The sequence below is a fragment of the Solea solea genome, chromosome 4 (genome assembly GCF_958295425.1).
Source record: "Solea solea chromosome 4, fSolSol10.1, whole genome shotgun sequence".
NCBI classification, from domain to species: Eukaryota; Metazoa; Chordata; class Actinopteri; order Pleuronectiformes; family Soleidae; genus Solea; species Solea solea.
Window position 1 is genome coordinate 17911162 of NC_081137.1, and position 24850 is coordinate 17936011.

General features: G+C 42.3%; 1 protein-coding gene across 2 annotated transcripts in view; it reads left to right on the forward strand.

Moving 5' to 3' along the window:
- Window positions 1-24850, forward strand: part of opcml (opioid binding protein/cell adhesion molecule-like) — a 291933-nt gene that overhangs the window by 105437 nt on the left and 161646 nt on the right. Inside the window, exon 2 of one of the 2 annotated variants that reach the window (XM_058628308.1) lies at window positions 10861-10936. In XM_058628308.1, coding sequence (XP_058484291.1) covers window positions 10861-10936 — 76 coding nt within the window. Of the gene's footprint in view, window positions 1-10416; window positions 10937-24850 lie in introns of those variants that run through there. The other variant, XM_058628306.1, reaches the window with a different exon arrangement.

The following is a 24850-nucleotide window of genomic DNA, read 5'->3' on the forward strand; positions in this document are numbered from 1 at the left end:
TAATGAAGCCACAAATGTTTAAAACAATATTCAAATGCCGGTTAAACCATTGATCAATTAAAGGGTTGTTGTTGTTTTTTTTTTTTACGTGACTCTGGATTGCGTGCCATCTCGTAGGCTATACAGCACATGCTGCCACAAAGATCCGAGATTTGGACGTGAACTTGGCACGAAACATCGCGACTGCATGAGCACAGAAGGCACACAGCACATTGTAGTTCGACGTGGAGCTTAAAAATACAATCTTTCATGCTACATTAATTGCCAGGAGAAAATACAAAGGCGATTATGTGATTGAGTCCAGGGGTCCAATTTGATTTGGCTGTTTATGAAATTAGCAAATGGGCATAAGCACTTCATTAGCCTAATAAGCTTTGCTGTAAAGGCTTGTGTATATGTACACACAGGTCACTCTTTCAGCTGAAATGAAGGTTGACATTGGTCAGACGGCAGTGAAATGTGTTGTATTATCGTCAGATTCACTTTGCTGTTTCGCATAATGTGATAATGTCATGATATTGTCTGGCCTGTGTTTTAAAAAAAGATAAATCAATAACAACAGTGAGCAGCCGCCCGCGCCGTAATTGCATTTACTGCATAACGCTTTATTTTTTGCATATCTTTGAAACAGGTGCATGCTGTTCACGCCATTTATCTTCTTTCTGAAGATGAGAAAAGATTCGATTTTTTAGTTTGAGATGCACACGGGATGGGGTGAAAGGAGAGAAAGCGTTATGATCCACGCCAAAAAGACTTGAGTTGATTATAGCACAGCGTGTAATATCTTCTCCACTTTATTTCGTGAACGCATTCTAATTCACACACAAGGGCACTTCCTTTGGCCGCGTCCGAAGTATGATTACGTCCCAAAACTTGGTTTTTCCAGTTTAAAAATTCCCAATGTCCACGTTCGAACTCAACCCATCCAAGGATTTTAATGCCCACTGGGGACGAATGCTTCGAAGACAGATAATGGCAGCTTACAACGACAAACCATGTGAAGAATGCACTTTTAAATATAAATAACTGGCATAGAAAGTGCTGTAAATGTTCTGCATCTCATCCAGAAGCATCTCTGTTGCTAAGGGACAGCAGACGATCGGACCGTCTCATCTCTGTTCGGCATAATATGTGGTTTCCGTATAGCCGATACAGTGCACCTGCCTTTGAACCCTGAGTTTAGACACATTTATGTCAAACGACATGCGCTTTAAAGGCAAATGTGCATTGGGGCTATCAACACTTATGGGTATGGGTTGCATACGCCGCATACTCTGCAGGCAAATTCCCACTTTTACAGAAACCGTTGAGCATCTGAAAACAGCCCATCATTGGTATCACTTTCTGATTGACTCCTGCTGAGGTGGAAATTGGATGATTAAGTAGCTGAAATTGTGCGTAACCACTCTTTAAACCCCCCCCGCACCAACTCGCCTCAGAATTCCTAGCTTTCCCAAACCACCGTCCATATGTCGGTGTCAAATATGATCTGAGTTGCTGATTTTTTTTTTTCTCTCCCTCTCTCTCCCAAAGGCATTAGTTCCATTTGACTAATATTTGAATGGAAATTGCTCAGGCTGATGCATTCACCTTGAAGTGAGCAGAATCCATCTCTGGGATGACACTTTCTGCCTAAATCAGCTTTATACTTGGGGAGCCGCTCCTCCTTACTTCACATCGGGCACTGTCATTGTCGCCGACTGAATTGTTTGTAACCCCCGGGGTTAAAGACTTCCATATTTACATACATACAAATGAAGAATTTAATGTTGATGAGTCTGACATTATCAGGCATTAACGGCGCCCGTTCTAAGCCTTCGGCCTGAATCACCGCAAGGCTCTCTCCGTCTCGGAGGATTACAAAGAATACTGTCACTAACATGACGCGTCACTAATGAAACTTGGTGCAAATGACCCACATTATCGGATTAAAAGTGTGTAAATAAATACAGGTTGCATCTGTTTGTTAACAGGGGAGGCGGTGAGTGTGTTTCCCCCCCACCCCCCGTTGTTATAAGTGTAACATAAATACTGCGAGATCATTACACTGCTCATTAGTCTAATCTCATTGGACAATCACCTTCTAAAAAAACCTGGCTTGGGGTTATCCCCAAGGTGTCTGCTGTATTACAATCGCACCACTGGTGTGATTCAATCTGCTTACAGAGCAGCAAAGTGAGGGCGTCTGGCCAATCGTGGGGTCTTTGTGCGTCTATATGAATAAGACTAGGGATGGGACCATACCACTTCTTTGTGTCCTATACCGATATCACAAACTCGAGTATCTACCGATACCGATATTAGTCCGATACAATCCTTTTTCGACCATTTATGAACGCATGAAGCGTCAGAGACGTAATTCTCCTGCTGTGTAACAAATATTGTTCTCCCCAAAAAAAGCAGAAATAAACAGCCCAGACATGACTCGGCGAAAATGCTTCTGCTGATTTTTATTTCCGTTTTTGGATTGTATTCGGATTTTACATTTTACGATACTGGCCGATACCGATTCCCATCCCTAAATGAGACATTATACAAAATAGCCTCTTCTTATGCCTTATATTAATTAACTATAGGGAAATAGTTTGAAGCTGGTGAGTACAAACTTTACTTTTCCATTACTGGCGACTGCATTTCCAGCCCAGGGCACAATAATCTGTCCTCTGCGACTCTCGATATGAGCTGTACATGTGCCTTTGCTTCTCAACAACACAAGAGAGAGGAGCTTTTTGGAGGTTCTGCCTCATTTGGTCCCCATGGTGACCACAGGTCCTGACAAGTTCAGTGTTTCTATAAGAAAAGGTCCTAAAGCAGAGGCTTTTAAATTCTGTGAAATATTGTCACTGATATTGTTATTGTGATATAATTTTAACATCACCCACCCCCTACGGAACAGTTTTTTTTTTTACTGGACCGGCCTCTGACTGACCAGACTAGATGCTCATTGGCTCCTTAGTCATTTGAGTTTTGGACCCCTGTCCTAAAGAGATGCACGTTGACGTCCATTCATTTGGACGGACCAGTTAATGTCCAACCCAAACCTTAACCTAACCACTATTCAAATCTAGAGCTGAAGCAATTACTCGTTGAGTCGATTACTAAATGAATTGTCAAATATTTTGTTTATTGATTCATCGCTTTGAAGCTTTTAGAGATTAAAACAAGATTTCTGATTGTTTCAGCTTCTTAAATGTGAATATTTGTTGGTTTCTTTGTTCCATGTCACAAAGAAATCATTAAAAACTAAATCATTTTTGGCTTGTGGACAAAACAAGACATTCGAGAACATCATCATTCAACATTTTTTAGCATTTTCTGACACTTTATGGACCGAACGATTACTCAATTAATCGGTTATGAAAATAATTGTGAGTTGCTGCTCTATTCAAATCTTGGCTCTTAACTTTAGCAGTTCCTCAGAAATGACCCGGTTATGGTCTCCATGAGGACGACTGGTTTATTCCAGAAAAGGTTCTAAAGAGGTAAAAATAAAAAAAACATAATCACACACATAGAGAAAGGAGTTCTTGTTAATTGAGTTCATACTTTCCAGGCTCTCATATAAGGTGAATAACTTAATATAGCGGGGTTTATTTTGACCTTCAAGCTATTTTATGTTCATTACTTTTCGTCAATAGACTTGCTCATAGTGGTTGGAATATTGACAGACTGGAAGAGAGAGAGAGAGAAAAAAAAAGGAAAAGAAAACAATCGTACGTGCAGTACAGAACCCTTCTAATATTTACCATATCGATGCATTATTGTGTGCACACCTTTAATCCTGACACATGCCGCCAAGAATGCCATATGGAGGTCAGTGACGGAGCCCGCCGCGAGCGCATTAGCATGTCTGCTGAGCGCACCCCTGCTGGCTGGAATGAATGGGAGCAAATATTGCGCCTGCTGATAACGCAGGATGTCTGAATTCAAACGATTCAAAGGCACCGGCATCTAAAAGTGATTCGAGCCACGCACCGTGCGGGGGGGGGGGGGGAGAAGAGGGCAGGACTGGGATTGGATAAACAACCTCTCTCTTCTTTTCTCTACTTTCTTTCCCGCACACGCTGCTACTGCGGCTACGGCGTCTTGATTAAAGCTGTCTGGTGGAGTCAAGACTGAGGCAGATGCAGTTATCGGAGATCAAAGTTTGAATCATGTGCCCCTCTCCATGCCAGGGGCACTTAAGCTCCCGCAGGTATAAAACATACCTGCGATGTTGGTTAAGGAAATGAACCGTCTCCCTCAGACAATCAGTCTTTCAGTCCCAAAGTGAAGCCGACCAGTTCCCACACTTCAAGTAGAGGGTACCTGAAGTACATGTTTGTGCGTGTGTTAATATTATAATTACACCGATTTACTAAAAAGGACATTATCAACTATAAATATGTCAATAGTGGGAATTAAGCACCCTGTTCTCCACAAACAACATCCATTTATCGGCCGTTTAGAAGTTAAGGCTTCCTATTATTCAAAGGAACCAAGCAAGTTTTGATCTCCGTTTTGCCGTTTTCTGTAGATCCGTCATGCGCCACACTCCCCACTATAGTTATCAGGCTTTCAGTAATTTTATTTCTAAACACTGTTAAAGGTTTCAAGCTTACCTGCGCTTTCTTCCCACGGAAAAAGGTTACAGAGACGTCAGATATGCCACCAATAACAGCGGCCGTCCACGCCGCTGTCACGGAAAAATCGACCAACGCAATGATAACTAAGATTTCGTCAAAAAACAAACATGGCCGCCCCGGAAGGCTAAAATCGGCAAATTTTGATCCCATTCAGCGAAGTTACCGGGGGGAAAGAGGGGAGGAAAAAAAAAAAGGGTGTCTTTTGGGCGTCCTGCCTAAATGTAGGGCGTCTAATTTCTTATTATTTTCAGTCCAGGGCGCCCTTGCTAGCTAAAAGCCTCCCCGCGACCCTCATGTGGAGGATAAAGCGGTAGACGACGGATGAACGCATAGTTTCTGTTCCCCCACTTGCAATATTTTGATGATAAATAGACCCCAAATAAGCAGGTGAGGAGTTTTAAGAGAAAATTGTGTTTCTTTGAGGGAAACCTAAGAGTCGCAATACTGGACATGTCCTAGCTAGATGTGTACTTTGTTGTTAGCGTCAGTGTGACGCTATTTGGGGTAGAGAAACGTCCGAATGTCAAATATGTCTTTGTGTCAGTAGAACGCAGGCTTCTGCAGACGGCTGCGTTCATTGAGTGAGTGCTCTTTATTTAGTCCAGCCATGTTTTTTTTTTTTGTGCTCGGGGTATTAGCTCGCTTCGGTCAGATGCCGGCCCCATTGTCTGCTATAGCTCTGCCCCGTCCTTGCATGATATGAATAAAGATTAGCGTGGATTGTTTGAATAAACCACCCAGGGTCTGGTGTTTAATACTTTCGCAGCAGGAAATTATCTGAATGTCATTGCATGTATAAGTGAAGTAAATGAGAAACGCAATCTGCGAGGACGAGCCGGACTGTAAGGGGCGGCAACAAATCAGAAAGACGTTGATTTAAAGTGAAATGGCTTTGTTCATTTGAGCATGTTGAAATCAATACCTTCTCCCCATGTTTTAGACCAGGGCTAGTGCATTGTTTCTTCTTTTTCTCTCTCTCTCCCTTTTTCCTCTCACTCTGTCTGTGTTTGTGTGATACATCAAGGATGATTCATGTGAACCGTGCCACAAACAATGCCATTCTAATTTGTCATTTCTGCATGCTTGGCATCCTCGCTCCAGGTGGAGCTGTGGCAAGGTCAGCGGATGTTCCCGACCCTGCTAAAGTAGAACAATGAGGGTCAAAAACATAATGCACATGGACGACATGGATTGAAATGGATTACAATCTTATTTTATCCTCCGAAACCCTTTTTTTTTTCCGAGGGGAAGAGCCGATCGCCGTGCAACACAACACATTCCTTTTAACGCTGCACTCAACGGTGCTCTTATTTAGCCCTCTTTATCCCCGTAGAACATCAATAGCAGAAACCACTAAGGTGTTAAAGTGACTTCACGCGACCAAATGTTGCAGCTCTAATTGACGGAGGGGGATGGTGTCTGCGAATCGTGTCTGCCCGCCCCCCACCTTCTGCACCCTTGACTCTAATTAAGACCCCATATCTTAGATTTTTGCTGAGGTCAGGCAAGGGTTTTAATTTAAAAACCATTAAAATGTGCACACAGTCAGGAATTGTGTGTTGCATCACGAGCAGATATCATTTTAATTAAGTCTTATCTTTGCCCAATATCTCCTGCACAAGACATCATCATAATTCCACAATAACAACCTAGGAATAAACGCAACAACAGTGTGGAAATTGGCCTGGGCCTCTCAGGGAACTCTCAGGGGCCTCTCCGGGGCCTCTCTGGGGCTGCATTTGTCGAACCCTGCCCCACAAAAACACTGCTTGGCCACACAGCTAAACTACTTTTCATCAAGTGCAGTCAATATGGCGATGTGGTTCACAAGTTACTTGAGTCATTCTCACACCGAGAAGGAGAGGATGGTGTTAGCACGTGACCGCGTGGAACATTGTAAGACAGCCGTCAAACGACAGACTGCATAGCAAGATCATTTTGACACCAATCGCTGAAACACTTGTTGTGGACTGGAACAGTGTTTTAAGGACATTCCAGGGTGTTATTTATTTATTTATTTGTCATGTAACACCGTGTGTTTTTAATTAGAAAGGATGCTAAAACTATATACGATGAACGGCAAGTCGTCACATGTGGCACTATTTTTAGTCTTAGTTTTAGTTTCACACGCGGCTGGAGTACAGCCTCCAGCAAGCAATGGGGGATGGCAGTCTTGCCCAAGGACACGCGGGCAGGCAGATTAGTGGAGCCAGGGATTGAACCGCTGATGTTTGGAGTTTAGAAGGCGACTTTTACGACCAAAAAACTTGAAACTTTCCTAACGAGATGTAGTGACGAGCACAGGAGGGGCAATCGCCCTAATGGACAGAAGCGCGCCGCGTGCTAAAGTGCCCTCTCGAGTCACAAGACGCGCGCTAAAGTACCTTCTAGAGTGGTAGAAACATGAGGAAGTGCCCTAATGCCTGCCATTCATTTGTGGCCTCTAAAGCAAAATACACATTTTTTAGAAACTGATTGTTTCTAAAGGAGTGCCTTTACAGCCCTAGACTGCATCACTTTGTTTCCCACGGGTGCCCTTCAAATCAAAATGGGTGCGTTAAGGATGTCCCTGTATAGGTATACACAGGTGTGGTGCCCTTTTTATTTCCCCCTTGCCCTTCTTTGCGCGCCACTGACGAGATGTGGCTTTTGCCTAAATCTTGTGCCACTATCATGTTGATGCACATGCAGGCATTTAAATATGTTACATACAAATCTGTCCTGTAACTAAGTGCTTTTTTCCCCCCATATTTTTCCTTAATAACTTCCAATATCTGGCCATTATTCACAATTTACTGCATGCTAAAGTACTGTTTTAACAATTTAAAATGAAGAAAAACGCAAAGGTTTATTTAGCAAAGCACTGAGGTTGTACATGAACAGATGTCGCATATCTTTGTCTCTCGATGTGCAAAAACTCTGTACAGGTGTTCTTCCTACTCTATCATCTCTGGCGACAAAGACGCTGATTCGGCCGGCTTCCTGAAACGGCACGAGTGAAATTACCGACGCGTAACTACATCGATGCAAAGCGCGCTTGTGCAAACGTGTCGTCAGCGATACACTCGGTGTAACAGGGTTAAGTGATTGAGAGCGCAGTTCACCTTAAGCGTGCATTTTCTGCAAGTTGCATCCGGGGAATAATGATGGTTAGCTGCCTTTTAAAATGGTCAAAATGGGACATACACACAGGGAGTGCATGGACAATATATTTTATGGTTGATGTTACCTCAAGGTCCACTTGTGTTGTGCTCAAGTTTTTGTGCAAACCGGAGAGTGAGCCATGTAATCTCAGTAAAGCGTTGCACCTGTTAAAAGCTACAGTTGTCCGTTTCGTTGAAGCCTGTGCCGACCTGTGTTCATCGTAAAAAGAGAGAAAAGACTTTTATTGTGCACTCACTTGTACGTGAGAAAAGAGTGAGGAACACACAACAGAATGCAGCCTGTCGCCCTGCGAAGACAAGCCATCAATACTTTCACACTCGCGCAAACATTTGATACCAGCCAAGAAAGACGCCATGTGTCTACTTGTATCGTTCCACAGTTAAGGCATTTTGAAGCTGTCACCAGCGTTGTCATTCGCCGCCTCCTGTTCAGAAACTTCACAGCACGTCAGACTGATCATTAAAGTAAAGAAGCTGCCCTTGTTTAATCTTCTCGCGAGACACAAAGTCTGTCCTCGTGTTGTTAGACGTGCAGCAGAAGTGCCACTCTCACCCCGAGTAGCCAGTGTCTGCTCCACGACAAACAGCCAAACGGCACTTCAGTGCCCAAAGTAAATTTGGAGTGTGGTGAATGACAAAGCTTCAGCACTACTTATCAAGCACATCAACTGAGCATTTCAGAATACATAAGCCATCATCCAGCCACTAAATTTGTGAAAACAAAACAGAAAACAAGGCCTTGGGCGTCCTGGCAGCATTTTTTAGGAAGCTTAAAAAAAAATGGATTTAACTTTCAAAACAAAATTTTAGAATGGTAAAAAAAGAAAGAAAACAATGCTTCTGAAAATGTATTCCTTCTGATGACCACGCAGGTGAATTCTCTTCTGAGACTTGAATTCATGCTCCGACCACGTGTCTTGCTTTGCCACCTATTTATTGGAATGTCGCCGGGTGACATGCGATCTAAACACCCCCTATGTTGGGAAACACAGAGAGAGTTGTGTGGAGCTCATAGGCTTAATCTGCATTTTGGAAACTTCCAGTACATTCCAGAATTGAATTGAAGCTGATTTGAATTACTTATAGAGCACTTACTGGTCTGGCCCCACAGTAAATTGGCAGTCTTTTATCCCAGTGTAATCCTGCTCATACATTGAGATCCATCATTGGCCTCTCAATTGTTCTGAAACACAAGTCCCTGCCAGAGGAAATATAGTGGAGACAATATAGATTATTTTAAATGAAAAGTTCAAACCTTTTTGTAGTATTTATGTTTGGCCATGCTTAATTTCCTTGTTATTATTCAAAATTCAAAATCTGTGTTCCTATTTATTTGTGAAACACTTAGCAACTGTGCTTTGAGCAATGATATGTAAATAAAGGTTAGGTCCAGGCCTGGGGGGAAAAACTGGTTGCAACAAGCAATTCTCTCTTGCCAACTCCCAAGAAACCACCAGCAACATATTAAGTAAACCATTTAAAGATTTATTCAAAAACAACCACAATATGTCTCCTGGCTTTGAGGGGGAAGGAGAGAAAAATCCACCATAGCTGGGATGCTCAGGCCTCTTATACTGGAACGTCCTGTGTGTAGCACCAATAAAGCCATGTTGTCCTTGAGTGGAACGGTTTGGATCAGTACCTATTTTTTTTGTTTCCATCAGGAAATAGTACAAAATAACCGTCCCTAACCATTCCATTTTTATTTTTTGTACAGTACGCTGATTGTGCAACAGAAAATGTCTATGTTGCACTGTCGCTGTGTGCGCTCGGTCCATCAACACCCACCCATGTGTTTTAGAGCTCCGTCCGCTGTGCACCACGAGACCGATGGACCAGAGAGTGAGAACAGAGCGCTGGATTTGCAAGTGTTGTCAGCGTAAATAAGTGAAATACGATATGGTGTCAAGACGGGGGGGGGGGGCTTTTATTCTGAAAATAAACAGGACGCTTTGTCGAGTCTCTGCTTTCCGGTATCCATCCATCCGTCTTCAGTTGAATTTTCTAGATATCCCAAACGGTCCAGGAGTTACGGTGATGAGAAGTATGCACGACAGGATAAGGTGGATGCGAATCACTTCCGATGTCGCATTCAGTGGAATCGAAACGCAAGCCTGACCAAGGGCTTTACCGTTCCAAACTGTGCCGTACTGTACCATGATGGAAGCTCCCAGGATCCACCTGAACACACACACACCCACAATCAGATCAGTCAGTCATGCACACACACACACAGAGAGAGAGATTGTCATATTACTATGAGGGGCCCCCCCATTACCCCTTTGTTTGGAGCCCCCAAAAACCTTTGAAACGTCCCTTGCTGCAACTGCGAGGTCCCAAAGGTCCAGTGACGCTACATCGCGATTAGGAGCGAGAGAGAGAAAGAGAGGGAGAGAGAGTACTTCAGGAACTATATGCAGCCTTGCAAAGGACAAAAAAGATCCTGGAGCCTTTTCATCCTCTTGTTTTGAGTGCACTGCACAGTAAAAAAGAAAAAAAAAAAAAGAAGAAGAGAGAACACCAAGGGAGGGAAAAACACACGCAGGCAGAGTTGGCCAGTGCATCTCTCTGTGAGCAGCATCCATTTCACGGCGGGTGCTGTTTCAAGCGCAGTGGACGGTGCGCATTTCTCTGATAAACGCGGTTCGCTTTTTTTCTTTCCTTCTTCTTTTCCTCCCAAGTCCGTTTCCTGGAGCGGCTGGCGGGCGGAAAGACACGTCCCCCCTCCTCCACCTCCTCCTCCTCCTCCTCCTCATCATCATCTTCTCCTCCTCTCCTCATCTCCTGCGTTTATTCACACCGACTCTATTTCATAACAAGCCTGTTTACTTGGCGCGAATCCGCAGCTCCCCGTGGCTCGCAACCCCGCATCCCGGTTCCGTGGCGTGGAAATTTGCGCACAAAATAATTAAAAAAAAAGCGCGAGAGAAATAAAGAAGGGGGATTCAAGTTTTCCTGGAAGTTGCGCTCTGACAGAAACAAAAAAACCATGGGAATTTGTGGTCGTTTGGCGGTGTCTGGGAAAAGCCTCGTCGTGCTTGGACTTAAATTGTTATTCCTTGTACCTGCAGGAGTTCCAGCCAGGAGCGGGGATTCTGTATTTAAGGACAACATCACGGTCAGACAGGGGGACAGCGCCGTCTTGAAGTAAGTCCGACCACTCTTATTTCATGAAATCAGCATCAGCATCTTTTAGGACTCACTCCCAATGACGTGTGTAGCGGTCCGGGAGTTATTAAAGGTCAGAATAAGCCACATTGTTGTTGTTGTTTTTCTTAATTTAAATATGGATCTGGATGTGAGTGTCATTTGCAAGTTGTGGCGCAAAACGCGCGACTCGCTGCCTGCTCGTTGCCCTTGAATGTTATTGATCCGCCTGGTTATTGCCTTGTTGAGGATGCAAACAGCTGAGATACTCCGATTCAGCGTTAGGAGCGGTGTTGTGCCCAATGATTGGAGCGTGTTACACAAATACAATTATGACTTCCATTTTCACGGCTGCGCTTTCTTTCTCCATGGCACTTGGATGAAATGTTTTGGAAGCATGGGAGAGAGACATCATCCGACTGTTGTTGTTTTTTTTTTTTATCAGTTACATCACTATTATTATTATTATTATCAACAATAATAATAATAATAATGATGTTGCTCTGTGTTGTTTCCACATGACAGAACGATATTACAGTGACCTCATCACACCCTGATCATATAAGGAGGAGTTGTGTCGTATACGGGGTTCACTGTATCTATAGCTCCACATGAAATGCTTTATTTTTATGTCATTATTTCATAAAAAAAAACAAAACAGACCAAGTGAGGTGCTACAAATTCAGCATCTCTGTGAAATAATGTGAGATAGGACCCCACTCCACCCACTCACACTCAAACACACACACACACACACACTGGGTTTCCATGACTTCAGAGGACATTGCATTCCTTTTCTGGATACCCTAACCTTACCCATAACTACTACTGACCTAACCGTCATCTAACTTTGTCTTCACCTTAAAATGTAGTCATTTACATTATGGACTTGATTTTTGCCCCCCACCCCTAATGTGACTGTGTAAACAGATTTCGGTCCCCACAACATAAGGAATACCACATACACACACTGCTTATGGTTTAAATGAGGGTTTTTTTGGATAATTTTGTTGATTTTATTACAAATAGATGAAGTTTTCTGATCACAGCAATTTAAATGGGACTATTTTCTAGTTTCTTTGCTCCTCTTTTTTGATTTGTATGAAAAAAATATGCCATTTGGATATTTGACATCCATGAATAATCATGTAAAATGAAGGTAATCATGAGTTGCAGCAGCACTATTGTGGCTGCACCACACATTTCAGTATAATATAATATAAGGTAACAGAAAGGGGAGTGAGAAATGTATAAAAATGCATCAACGTAAACTTGTGAAGGCTTCATTTTAAGCATACGCCAAACCCATTTGACACATGTGCACTGTGTTACCGGTGTTAATGGCGGTCTCGATTGCTTGTGAGCAGACATGGCAACTTGTAGCACTGACATGGATGAGCCTGGTGTGCATTCAATACCTCCAGCTGTCAGAGCAGGGCAGTAGAGTTCAGCTCGGCTCCGTGCCAGCTGAGATTCAATGTATTTTGGACGGAGGAGTTATTGCACAAGCCTCTTGGCCCAAAGCTTGAGCAGCTAAATGCTTTGCTGATGCACCTTGGGCTGATGAGGTGGAAGGTGATTACGCTGCAGGAGCTGCGCCGGGTCAACGCGGAGGCCTGGCATCCAGGATGGAGATCAGTTGAGCTCTAATCGCCTCTCCTCCGCTCTGTGCAGCACCGCTGCCTCTTCACTCTGTTAGCGCTGCCATCACAAAAACAGCCTTTCGCTGATGAATGGAATTTGCCTCGTAATCAGCGGAATCCACCGAAACCGTCCGTTCCGGTGATGTGCTGAAATCCACCTCTTGTCCCTTTGTCATGCTGATGCCGCCAGGCCCTAATGCTGCTACATAACCTCGGCTCAACCCACAATAGAGGAGTCATCAAAGAAGTTGTTGGAGTTGCCATGACCGGAGGTTGAATCTTAAAAAGGAGAGGTGTAGAGAGTGAACTCCAAAAGCTGACAATACAGCACCTCGGTGGGGGGGCTCCCGTGTTCACAGTGCATGCAGTACTTTGTCCTGCAGGGGGATGTACTGCTGACTGGCAGTGAGCCAGGCAGACCAGAATCCAGGGAAACCATGCTGTCCCCCTGCACTGGCTTTGAGCTTCTCCTCTAAAGCAGAAGGGGGGCTGGATGGTGTTGAAAGCGCCACAGAAATCAAAGTACATATTTCTCATCCGGCTTCTCGGCTTCTGCGGGAGGGGAATAAGGCCTGTGTTTCTGTTACGTGATAGCATTGTCCACACTTTTGACAGTTAGCTGCAGACCGTGGCTGAACGCTGTGAGACCCCACTGTGAGCAGCCTCTCTAAATCCCTGATCCACCACCCTGGCTGGCTGGCTGGCAGGGTGAAGCAGAAGGCTTGTAAGGACAGCAGGTCGGCGAGGCTAGGACTCAGGCAGGTGGGCCGGCGGCAGAAAGCCTCAAGAAGGAGTTTCGGCTGTGATTTGATTGGATTAACATTATGTGAAGACACAACTGAATCTTTATACTATAACTGCAGCACTGACACACTTGTTTTCTATCAGTGTGCCCATTCATGTGGCTTTACGACGTGCTATTGCCTCTACTGCTATTTGGAAAACAGTATGAGAGTGGTGTTGTGGTTAGCAATGTTGCCTCACAGAAGGTCCCTGGTGTGAGTTATCTGGATCCTCGAAGTCGAGGTGAAGATTTTTTTTTTTTGGCATTTCATCCACACTTTCACCCACCATTTTAGGGGCCTCGCAAATTGATTTTTTTGGGGTAAAGTGCAAAAATCTCAAAATGCCATGCTTGTGTTTTCATCAGTGGTTCGTTTTAAATGTTTTTTACCAAGTAGCACCTGAGAAAATACACAGCTCTCGGAGCGACACCACCGCCAACGTTAAAATACAGTGATGTTAAATCAGATATGGACTTTTCACAGCAGGCAGATTTATTCCCAATGACATAATTTGCCCTCTCATCATCCTCCTCTTCCTCGCATAGACTTCAGACACTGGTATAGTGAAATTTGATGAAGATGGAGCGGGAGATAAGGTGACCTTAAATTTTGTTACTTAATTTTTTTGGACTTTTTTCTGTTATTTCTTACATTTTTTATGCACTCCGGTGAAAAGACTCAGCTTCACTCCGATCAATAGAGGAAGCTCACGTACCACTGGTGGCACAAGTGCCACAGTTTGAGAACCATGGATGCAGACAAACGATAATGTGATACTTTGGGGAAACAATGACGTCATTACCCCACCTCTCTCTCGTCCTTGCGTCCCACTGTCCTCGTCATCGCCGTCTTTCTCTCCTTGTGTTGGGAGATTGTTTGCTTGATGATAACTTTTATCTTCTTTCCTTTGTCCCCCTGGCTTTCTTCGTTCTTTTCTGTGTGGTTGTGGACATTGTAATTGTTTAATTACTCGAATAAAACCTTTTTTAAAAATAGTCATATGGTATGTGTATATACCTTGCTATTTAATGAATCCTTTACTACTTGTTTTTCATAAATATGTCATTTATGTCATTTCCGGATCAAAATATAATTATACACAAAAGCTTTGTTTATATCTCTCTATGAATTTGCCTTCTGTATTAACTGAAGCAGCTATACATTTGTCTCTGTTACTAAATATCAAGATTTCTTTTTTTTTTTATCACATTTTCAACCACATTAAAAGCATTTAAGTGGCGTTGTCAGCTCACGGAATACATTCGAGACGTTTTGGAAACATTAACAATATAATTTATGTGCAGAATGACCCTGATCTGAACAAACTGTTTTCTGTTTTTCCAATTAATTTGCAATGCACTGATGTGCCACCCTCTCTGGTACTTGATTAGCTAAGTTTATGAAGTGTCTTGGCTGCGGTGCACTTCTATAAATGAGATATTCAGGTGCCGGCAATTTAATAGAATACTGACCTTTTGTGATTATTTAAATAAAGCACTTTTTTTGTTGTTTTTTTCCCGTGGAACGCTGCCAGTCCATGCGTCGCTGTAGCGTTTGTGATAAATGCGTCGACTGTAGGTGTCTGAAAGTTCATGTTCAAGCCGCGGTGGAAGAATGTAGCCGAGTGTATTTCACTTAATGACTTGTGACACTAAGAATTGAGTTAAGTTTGCAGTCGCTTTGTAAGCGTGAGTGAGATAATCCATCAACATATTGTTACTGTTGTTGTGATTAACAGGTCCGGAGACCAAAGGACATTGATTTGTGTCGTCTCTTAATGGAATGGCACATTCCTGTTCGCTCTTTGGCCGGTGGAGGGTGAGGTAGAACCAGCTCGAACCGGTTTATAAAAAGTGAAATGACTCATCATACAGAGGCTGCTATACGACAACCTTAATCCTGTGCATTTAACAACCTGTGGTAGATGTGAGCAGCCATAGATCCACTTAGTGTACATTACTGCAGACATTAATGCTTTTTAGTGGCTTGGTAAAAGGCACATGGGTGTTCTCTTCCTGACTCACCGTCCATCAATGTATAGAAGCCCCTCTTGTCGTATAGCACGGCCGCTATTCTGATCAAATCAGCGATACGTAAAGTGAAATGACTTCAGTATATAAAACGTTAGAAGCTTTTATCAGCACTCTGCGATGTTCTATACGTGTAGGAGTGGAAGTTTTTATAAGTCCATTTTTATTCTAACGGTGTCATGTATAAGTGTTAGTCTATACATTTACACGCACAGTTTAATAGAGGTATGGTCGTAGTTCGTGTACGTATGACTCCGCCTCCGTAGGTGGCGCTGTATCGCTCTATAGCAGGGGTGTCAAACATACGGCCCGGGGGCCAGAACCGGCCCGCTAGAGGGTCCAATCCGGCCCACAGGATGAATTTGTTAAAATTTCACACTAATCTAAACGTAATGTCAAATGCTCCAGATACCCGTGACTAAATGTTTGTGCCTTTATAGATCCATTGTGCTGTGTAAATAGTAAATTTAGGCATGATATTGTTGAAATTGCACTTATATTTCTCAAGAAATTTCATGTTTTGTAAAATTATCCTTCATTAAATGTAAAACAAAGGAGAAAAAACACAGGAGTTCTTGTTGTTTATAGGTTATTATGCTATTATTTTACTATTTTTACTGGTCCGGCCCCCTTGAGATCAAATTGTGCTGTATGTGGCCCCTGAACAAAAATTAGTTTGACACCCCTGCTCTATAGGCTAGTGCCCATTGACTCGTACGCGCAGAACGCCAGGTGCGACTCCAGTCCGACTATGCATGTAGGAGTAATCAGACTATGATCACCTTATCCAGCTACGTTAGTCCTACTAAGACGAGCTCAATTGTATTTGGACTAACGTGTTTACATGACGTTAAGAAAACCGAATTATTGTCTTAGTCAGACTAAAATCGGACTTTTAACATGCATGTAAACAAGTCTATCTACGTGTTTCTCTCTCGTACGCCTTGTTTGCCTCTGATAAAAACGTCGCTAAACATCCGGAGTCAGGGAGAGTTTATTTTATTTTAGTTTACAGTAGAAATAGTCAGATCATACATAGTTTGCTCTCTATGTGTTTTAACTTTGGTCGAATTTGTCTGTTTGGATTGTCCAGGAGTAAGTCAAACTTTTCTATTTTCAGATATGTTATGTTAGGAGATAGTGTGCCAGTTTTCCCTTCTTCAGGGTATTGGATTCAACGATTTTCGAGTAATGGATGTTTTACTTGGCAGAGTAAGGGCCTGGAGCAGCTTTATACCGCCACTTTGTTTTTTTTTAAAAGACAGCATGGCCCAAATATAAAGCCTCCAAGTTCATACTTGACTCCTACATATACACTGCGGAGATTCTACACTTCATACATTAAATGTGTTACAAAATAGTGGCTGTGAATATATATAAAAAAAAAAAATACAACAGCAGTGGAGTGAGGAAATTGAAGAGAATTAAGAGACATTTTAAATGAAAAGCAAATTTATCTGTTTGCACAGCAATAATCTTTTTGTTTTTGTTTACTGTATATCAATTCATATCAAAACAAGCACTTTTTTGTTCATTTATTGCAATTGACATCAGAGTTTTTATTTACATAGACAATTTATGGCTTTGCTTATACGATCACAATATAGTGCCATATGTCGTGTCATCACCCAGTATCTGGATATGTATCTAGGGCTCTCACACCTTGGTTAACATCAAATTGAAGGACTTTTCAAGGTCTTTCCAGGACCAAATTTAAAGACCGAAAGTGCTGACACAGCTTAAGATGGGCAACTTGTAAGAGCCGCTTTGCGAGTGGTGTCACTTTTATTGATTTGCAGCGCACTCTGCATCTGGCCAAGTGACTGTCCTTGGGCTCTTGGTCAAGCCAGTTTTTTTTTTTTTTAATTGTCTTTGGTGAGCCAGAGATCTTGGGATTTGCATTTCCCAGGCAGCACATCATTTCATCACGATACTTGCTTATTTTTTCTGCACGGGAGACCGCGTACAGTGCCCACAACACCGCTAGTCATCACGACTCAAGTTTGAGCTCATGAAACGGTAGCTGGTGTCGTAAAAAAGACAAGGGCACATCGGGGCTGGGGCACACTTACCTAAATATCAACTTAACCTCTTTCTTGCACAAAATTCAAGCACAAAAACCTTCAAGGATTTCAAGGACCCATGGGAATCCTACACAGCCTTAGCAATTAATTGGTATTAGGGTTATCTCGTGCGAGTGATGAGCTTCACTATTGCTGTACCTCTCTCCCAGACTCAACCCTGCAAAGCCGGTGCCACCAGCAGCCGCGTAGTTACTCGAGCAACAACATAGCCGGCTACACTTGGCTCCTGGCCCGTGATTATGTCCAGTTGTGTTTATTGGCGCCGTGAAGTTGTGAAAACGTCTCAGCAGTATCGTAACAACACTGTATCTCAGTGCTAACGGTTCGGGTTGCACTTCAGGCACCTTAGTTGAGATACTTTAGCCTTACTATGTGCAAAGACTGGTGGGTAAACCACTTCCTCATCCTTGCCTGCACTGACAGTTTGACAGTATAGTCATGAATGCAGTGTATACCTACTCTAACAGTCTATTTTATTCCTTCTATTTTCCTTCTTTCCACTGTAACCAATTTTCTTAAATTGTATTAAACCCCCACGGTCCAAAAAAAAATCTGGATTTGGGGATTAGGCAAATTGGACATTGTGAATTGACTGTAGGTTTTGAGTGTGAGAGTGGAAGGTTGTTTGTCCTTATGTGACCCTGTGATGGACTGGCGTCCAGGGTGTAGCCCACATTTCACCCTATGTCAGGACATGACCCTCATGTGGAGGATAAAGCAGTAGATGGATGGATGCATTAAAACTACTCAGACTTAATGACAGATTTTGCCTAAGGCCTGTGCCAAATGATCACATGAGAGCAGCCACACTGCCCACACGAGTTCGGGATCTCAGGTGTTTATCATGAAGTGCTTGCAGGACCGTGAAAATGCTATTATTTATGACAATTTTCCCCCTACATAACATCAGCCCCTCTGTGTGAACAACCGAGGTGCACAAGACCCAGCAGATTAGCAACACAGCCATTATACTCGGCACACATATCCAGTGTGGCACTCGGTGTGGAGAGCCCGATTGATCATCAGCAGTGCTTTGCGGCTCTTTCCCTCTATCCACGGTGGCCCAGGCGTTGGAGAAGAAGTAGCTTTTCAGATGTTTTAAGTACATGAAAAACCTGAACTATTATATTATTATTATTTTATGTTTTTTTGTCAATTAGGGGGAGGTGGAATGGTTTGTCTACTCATAAAAAAAAAAAAAACTGCCGAAGTCGCATCACTCTGCTCCAGGAGAGAGGAAAGAGTGGCGGCGAAAAAGTGTGGACCAATCAGCATCCCTCACAATAAATCAAGAAGTGATTTACATACACACACACACAGTACGTTTGAAGTTTAATTGGCAATCTCCTAATTACATCAACTCATTACATTCTTTTTTTTTTTTTTTTCCTCGGCGGTAGTCAAATAAGCACCTGGCCTGAATTAGCGCCACCCATTTCTTATCTTATATAACAGAACAGGCCTAAAGTCATACTTTTCTTTGGGAGATAAAAAAAAAAAAAAAAACAAAGTTGGTTGAAATCAGCGTTCCGGCAGGATGACGAGTGATGCACACTGATGTTTAGTAGGACAGATACGTATCAAGCGAGAGCTGCGGAATTACCTCGGCGCCTCTGACTTGCCTGCTGTGTCACTGACAGGCCCTTCATAATTACCCCCTCCCCCCCGCCCCCTCTCCCGGGTGGACAGATAAGCAGCAGAGATGGCTGATGTGCTGTCTTCACCTTGTGAACCAGAGCACAGAGAGCCAAGTGTCAAGTGATTGCAGGCCTGTCAGGGCAAAGGTGCAGTCCCCCCCCCTCCTTCCCCTCCCCTCCCCTCCCCCTTCCCTTCCTTTCACTATCCTGAAGTTGCATTGTCTCCAGTGCCATTTTGGGACACGGATGAGTGAGTTTGAGATAACATGATAAGTGATAACATGATTAACCAAGCGTTTTTGAGGACAGGCTGATGCATGAAGTCGATTTTGAAAAAGGACTCGGTCTCTGCTTATGTTTTTATTTCATGGCTACAAGTCAAATCAAGGTAAATTCAGCTGCTGTCTTATTGTATCTGCTGTTTAATGAGTCCCAATCCAACGCTTGGCTTTGCCTCCTGTAACAGTGCTTTGCAGTGCACATCCCCCAAAAACTTTTGTTAAAATAAATGTTCCTAAAAGAAAGAACAAGGGGAAAAAAAGAACCGACTCCTGCTGTGATGCTGCAGGTACAATAGAAAGAGGGAGAGGGAGAAGGTGCAACCGCAATGGTGAACATATTGCTCCTCTGCATTGTTTGGTAAACAGGTGGTTTGATAACAGAGCTTTTATTCCGTACAAACACGGCTTAGTGTCGTTTTTACACGATTTGTAGCTGGAGTAAAAGATCAAGGAGATTGCTGATATCCAATCAGTAAAAAGAAAAAGAAGCCCAGATCAGCTTTAATATGAAACTTGAATTCAGGATCAGTACTTGCCACTCTGTGATACTTGACTTGACCACATAACTGAAAGAAGTTTTGGTTTTTACACTTTTATGTTGTTTATATTGTCTGACTTCGTGTCAACCCATCGTGATGTTTAACCCTTTAGTTTGTGACCTGTCATTTTAGAGCCTTATCTTCAGTGTTTTGTCAGAATAAACCGTTGTTGGACCAGTGGGAGAAGACCTGACTGAGCTTGTCCATTACACTTTCTATACCATGTTGTTGTTTTTTTGTCTGACTCTAAAATGGACACATTATTGGCACAATATCGTCATCGGCAGATATTGGCTTTAAAATGTATATATAATGTATCAGATATCGGGCAAACACACCAAGACCTGCTGATTATTATTAGTGATTATAATATTATTATTATTAATAATAATAATAATAATAATAACAATAATAATAATAATAATAATAATAATAATAACAATATCAATAATGATAATAATAACAATGATAATAATAATAATGATTATACTAATATTAATCATAATAATAATAATAATAATAACAATAATGATAATAATAATAGTGATCATAATGATAATAATAGTAATAATAATAATGATCATAATAAAACTACTACTAATAATAATAATGATAATAACAATAATAGTGATCATAATAATAATAATCATACTACTACTTCTACTACTACTACTACTAATAATAATAATAATAATAATAACAATAATGATAATAATAATAATAATAATAATAACAGTGATTATTTAGTTACTAAAAATAGTAGGCTGAATAAGCTGCAACCTCCTTGACCTCTACGCTAGCGCCGCATACCGATGCCTTTATTTTGCACAATAAAGATATACTTTATCCTCATCTGCCATGAGTATCGCATCGCTTATCGGCCAAAGCGCGCCCGATGCATTGGCAAACAGTCCAATATCGTGCATCCTTATATCATAATGAACACACTTATCATTAAACTAGTGATTGAGACCGTACTTTTTTTTGTAACAAGTAAGAAATTAGTCGACATTTTGCTCACAAACCCTACACATCCCTTTTAAATGAATGTCTAACCACGTTCAAGCCCGTCCAAGTGTTTATAATTCATTGAATTCATTGAATCATGTATGAATTGATTTGTATTAATACACTCGGCACTTACAATATTGCGCACGACTGAAGTGTTGCAGGTTGGCCTGATTGAACGGCTGTTTTCGTTTCAGGAGAAACAAAACAAAGGCCTACCCTCAATTTGTGTAGCCATTTCGGAGAGCTGTGTAGAAGCATGGCGCCTGTTATTCAATAGAGAATGTCATTACCGCTGTAAAGCTTTGACATGTCGCCAACAAGAAGCCAAGGATAAGTGTTTTGCTTTTACCACACACTGCTTCACTTCTGAGCTATGTTTTCAATCTATCAGCCCTCAAGCGTGATCTATGTGAGCTGTAAAAAACATTAAGATAATAAGTAACTCTTGTTATTCTTGTGTTCTTTCACAATCATAGACTCGCACACAAAACCAAAGTTTTTTTTCTTCTTTTTTTTCACTTGATAAGATGAAGGTTCTTCTAGAAGAAATGAGCCACGTTAAATTATTCATGGCGAAGACGCTACTGTTCTGACTGAGCGTAGTTCCACAGGTCTGCGCGTGACGACGGAAGAGTTTTTGGGAGGTTTGAGAAGAAGGCTTTCAAATGCAAAAAAACATCAGCTAAATTGTGCAAAATGACTTCACGTCGGGTGAACGTTTTTTGATGTTGCATCTGGTGCTTTAATCTCTTTGCAATTGTTACATAAAGCGGCAAGTTCTGTTATGCTTTTTGTTCTGCGTCTTTCCCTTTTCCCTTTTTTTCCAAGATGGCTTCGAACATCACTGCAAGTTGCAGCTAACTACCTCCTGCCTCTCTGTTTAATTATGCTTCAGACATTGACCTGGAAACCGCAGCGATCCCCTACTGTGATGATAGGGAGTTAGTTACAACTGGAAAAAAAAAAGAAAAGATATGACTCATGGCGGCTCACAAAAGGCCAGGATAATGGGAATGAATGTGGTGAGCTTACATTCTTTGAGCCAGACACAGGAAGCTCTTCTGCTTCTTTATCAGAAGGGTCGTGGGGGGGGGGGGATGCTGGTGCCAATCCCAGCTGACATAGGGCCATTGCTCTTTGCTCCAAAACCAAGGATAAAACAGGTCACAGTGTCACGTTTGGCATTATTAGGTTCCGGTGGCACATGGATATTCATTATCTCCCTTATTAATACTTAATGAATGCTGTCTGAACACTGAACTCCATGTATCACCATTGCTTGGAAACTGTAAATGAAGGTCTTTCTCAGCTCAATGGTCTCAAGTAATTAACATGTACATGGAGTTTACCTCTTATAAACCCGCACATAATCCCTATTATGTGAGCGTCGTCCACTTCACACAGACTAAATTCATTATAGTGAGCAGACCTTGTTCTTAAGTGATGCTTTGCTTGAAAAACAATGGAGGTCAACGGAGGTTTTGTTCACACTCAGTGGGAAGTGAGCACAGGTTCACATTTCCCTTTTGTCCCTGGAGTGTTTCAGACGTGGCTGCATTAAAAAAAATCATGTTCTCATTTCAAAAAGAAAAAAAAAAGAAAGTGTCATTTTCATCAAATTTGAATTTTAATGCATATCTCTGCGGCGGTAATGTGTGTAGAGAACGTGGAGTGTAATGGAAAGGTCTGTTTCTAACAATTCTCACTACCCAGGCACTGAGTGTTGCAGTTAAATGTGAAATGGGATTGAAAGAGGCTTACGCAACACGGTTAGACCATTAAGTTCAAATGCTTTAAGTGGGTTTTTCTTTTTTTTTTTTTACACCTCTTCAGCCTTTGATGCGATAATACGGTTGATCACTGACTGAATGCGCACCTGAGAATCGGGGGGCCTTGTTCTTTGGGAGTCCACCAGGATTGGATCAGTCTCCTTCTAGCACATCCATCTTACACAGACTGGGGGTTTCAGCATTTTTCTGCTGTCGTAAATCACTGAGATAGTCATTAATTTTTTTTTTTAAATTCCAGAAACCTATATGCCATGCCGCCACCGCCGCCGCCCCACCAGATCCTTCACTTTTCAGAGCCGGCGACATCCATTACGGGGCTTTCTTTACTGTCCCCTATCTGTGCATGTTTGGCTGCACCTCTCTGATATCATCAATACTCATCAGCAACACCTTCCATTCGTGCCACATTTCTGCCAGGCAATTTATGCTCCACTGCTCTCACTCCCCCTGCCTCCCTCTCACCGCCGCATCCCTCTTGTTCATCACACGCAAAGTTTTCCCTTAATCCTGTTAAGTCAGTTGTATTAATATGATAGCGTCTACTGTAGCTGTGGGGACTTAAGGTGTTTGAATCCTGTATTCTTTTGAATGGTCACTGCGGGAGACTCCAGACGTTTCTTTTGTGTGTCTGTGAGAAAGTCAACTGACGTCTTACTCTTTTTAGTTCATTGTCAAGATAAGATAAGATAAGAAAAGATCAAATAAGCCACAATGGGGCATCACCATGTGTTTGACAGCTAGTGTTGTTTAAGGTGTCTGGATGCAGTTTTATGTGGATATACAGTACAGTGGATTAGATCTCAGTCAGGCCCATCCCTGCTTTTCTTATATGGTTTCTTCTGGTGACATCAGGGTGGGTTCATATGATCAAACCCTAGTTATGCCTTCAGCATCACTTCTGGCTAATAAGAACCGAGGCCCCGCCGTGGGACTGTGGTGTTGTGATTAGGGACTGTACGGATATACAAGGATCTAAGGGTAGAGAAAGTGCCGTACAACAAGCCATTATCTTATAATTCAAATGAATGGGCATCATTACGCCGGAAGTTGACCATGCGCTTAAGAAGGTCAGTCACCTGTGTGTCGCTCATCCGAAAGTGGCGTTTGTCCTTCCTTTCTCTGACTTCTGTGGCACACATTAGCAAGTCATTTTGAGGGATTTTGTGTTCTTGTTCAACCTCAGGGTGATTTGTAATGTTAAGTAGTTACAAATTTCACTTGGTTGAGGTTCAACTGAATAATAATAAACGCCGTTACATTTGTAGAAGGAACAGCAAACAGCCGTATCACGTGACGGCCTGTTTTCATATCGATTTTTGTTTTTTATCCACTCTGACCTCCTCCTGACTGTCCTTTCCTTGCTTCCATCAGAGCCAGTACACCTCACGATGAAAACCTTGCCCGCACATGCAATAATAATAATAATACTAATAATATTACTATCACAGAAGTGATATCAGCATGGCAATTCCTAGCATGAGAGGAACGATGAAGCTGACATCCGAGATCTCCGAGGAATAACAGTAGCAGCAAATTGATTCAGTTAAATTACAACATGGCAGACATCAGTGTCTCCGCATGCAGTAATATCCCTGCCTGTCAGTCAATAACACTATTTTCCACAGAAACATCTGGCTGTGGATCCTCCGAGCCAAAAGCTGAACACATTTTGCAGGATAATGGAGTAGTGGATAGTGAAAAGTCATTTTCTTGACGACAATTCATTTCAATATTGAAGATAAGTACGTTTAGATACGTTAATTAATGACTAAATCTGCCTAATTGCTGACCTCCCCAGCATTATTTGCTATCTGTTTAATATCATCATGGTGATTACGGAGGTCGGTCTTTGCTGCGCGCTTGTTTCCTGTTGTAATAGCAGTTATTTGTCCGTTTTCTGTTCAAAAGTAGGACATCCTCGCAGAGGTGATCGAGGTACTACTTATAAGGACTGTATTTTGTGTACACGTGCTGTCATGTGGTCAGGCAGGAGCCTTTTTTTTTTGTTGTTGTTGTGAGTAGCAGGACTAGACACTTTGAGGTCGGGGAGGTCAGGGGCGCGTTAAAGTCATGGCAAAGTGGAAACCAAAATAGAAGAAATAAGTACGCGTTGT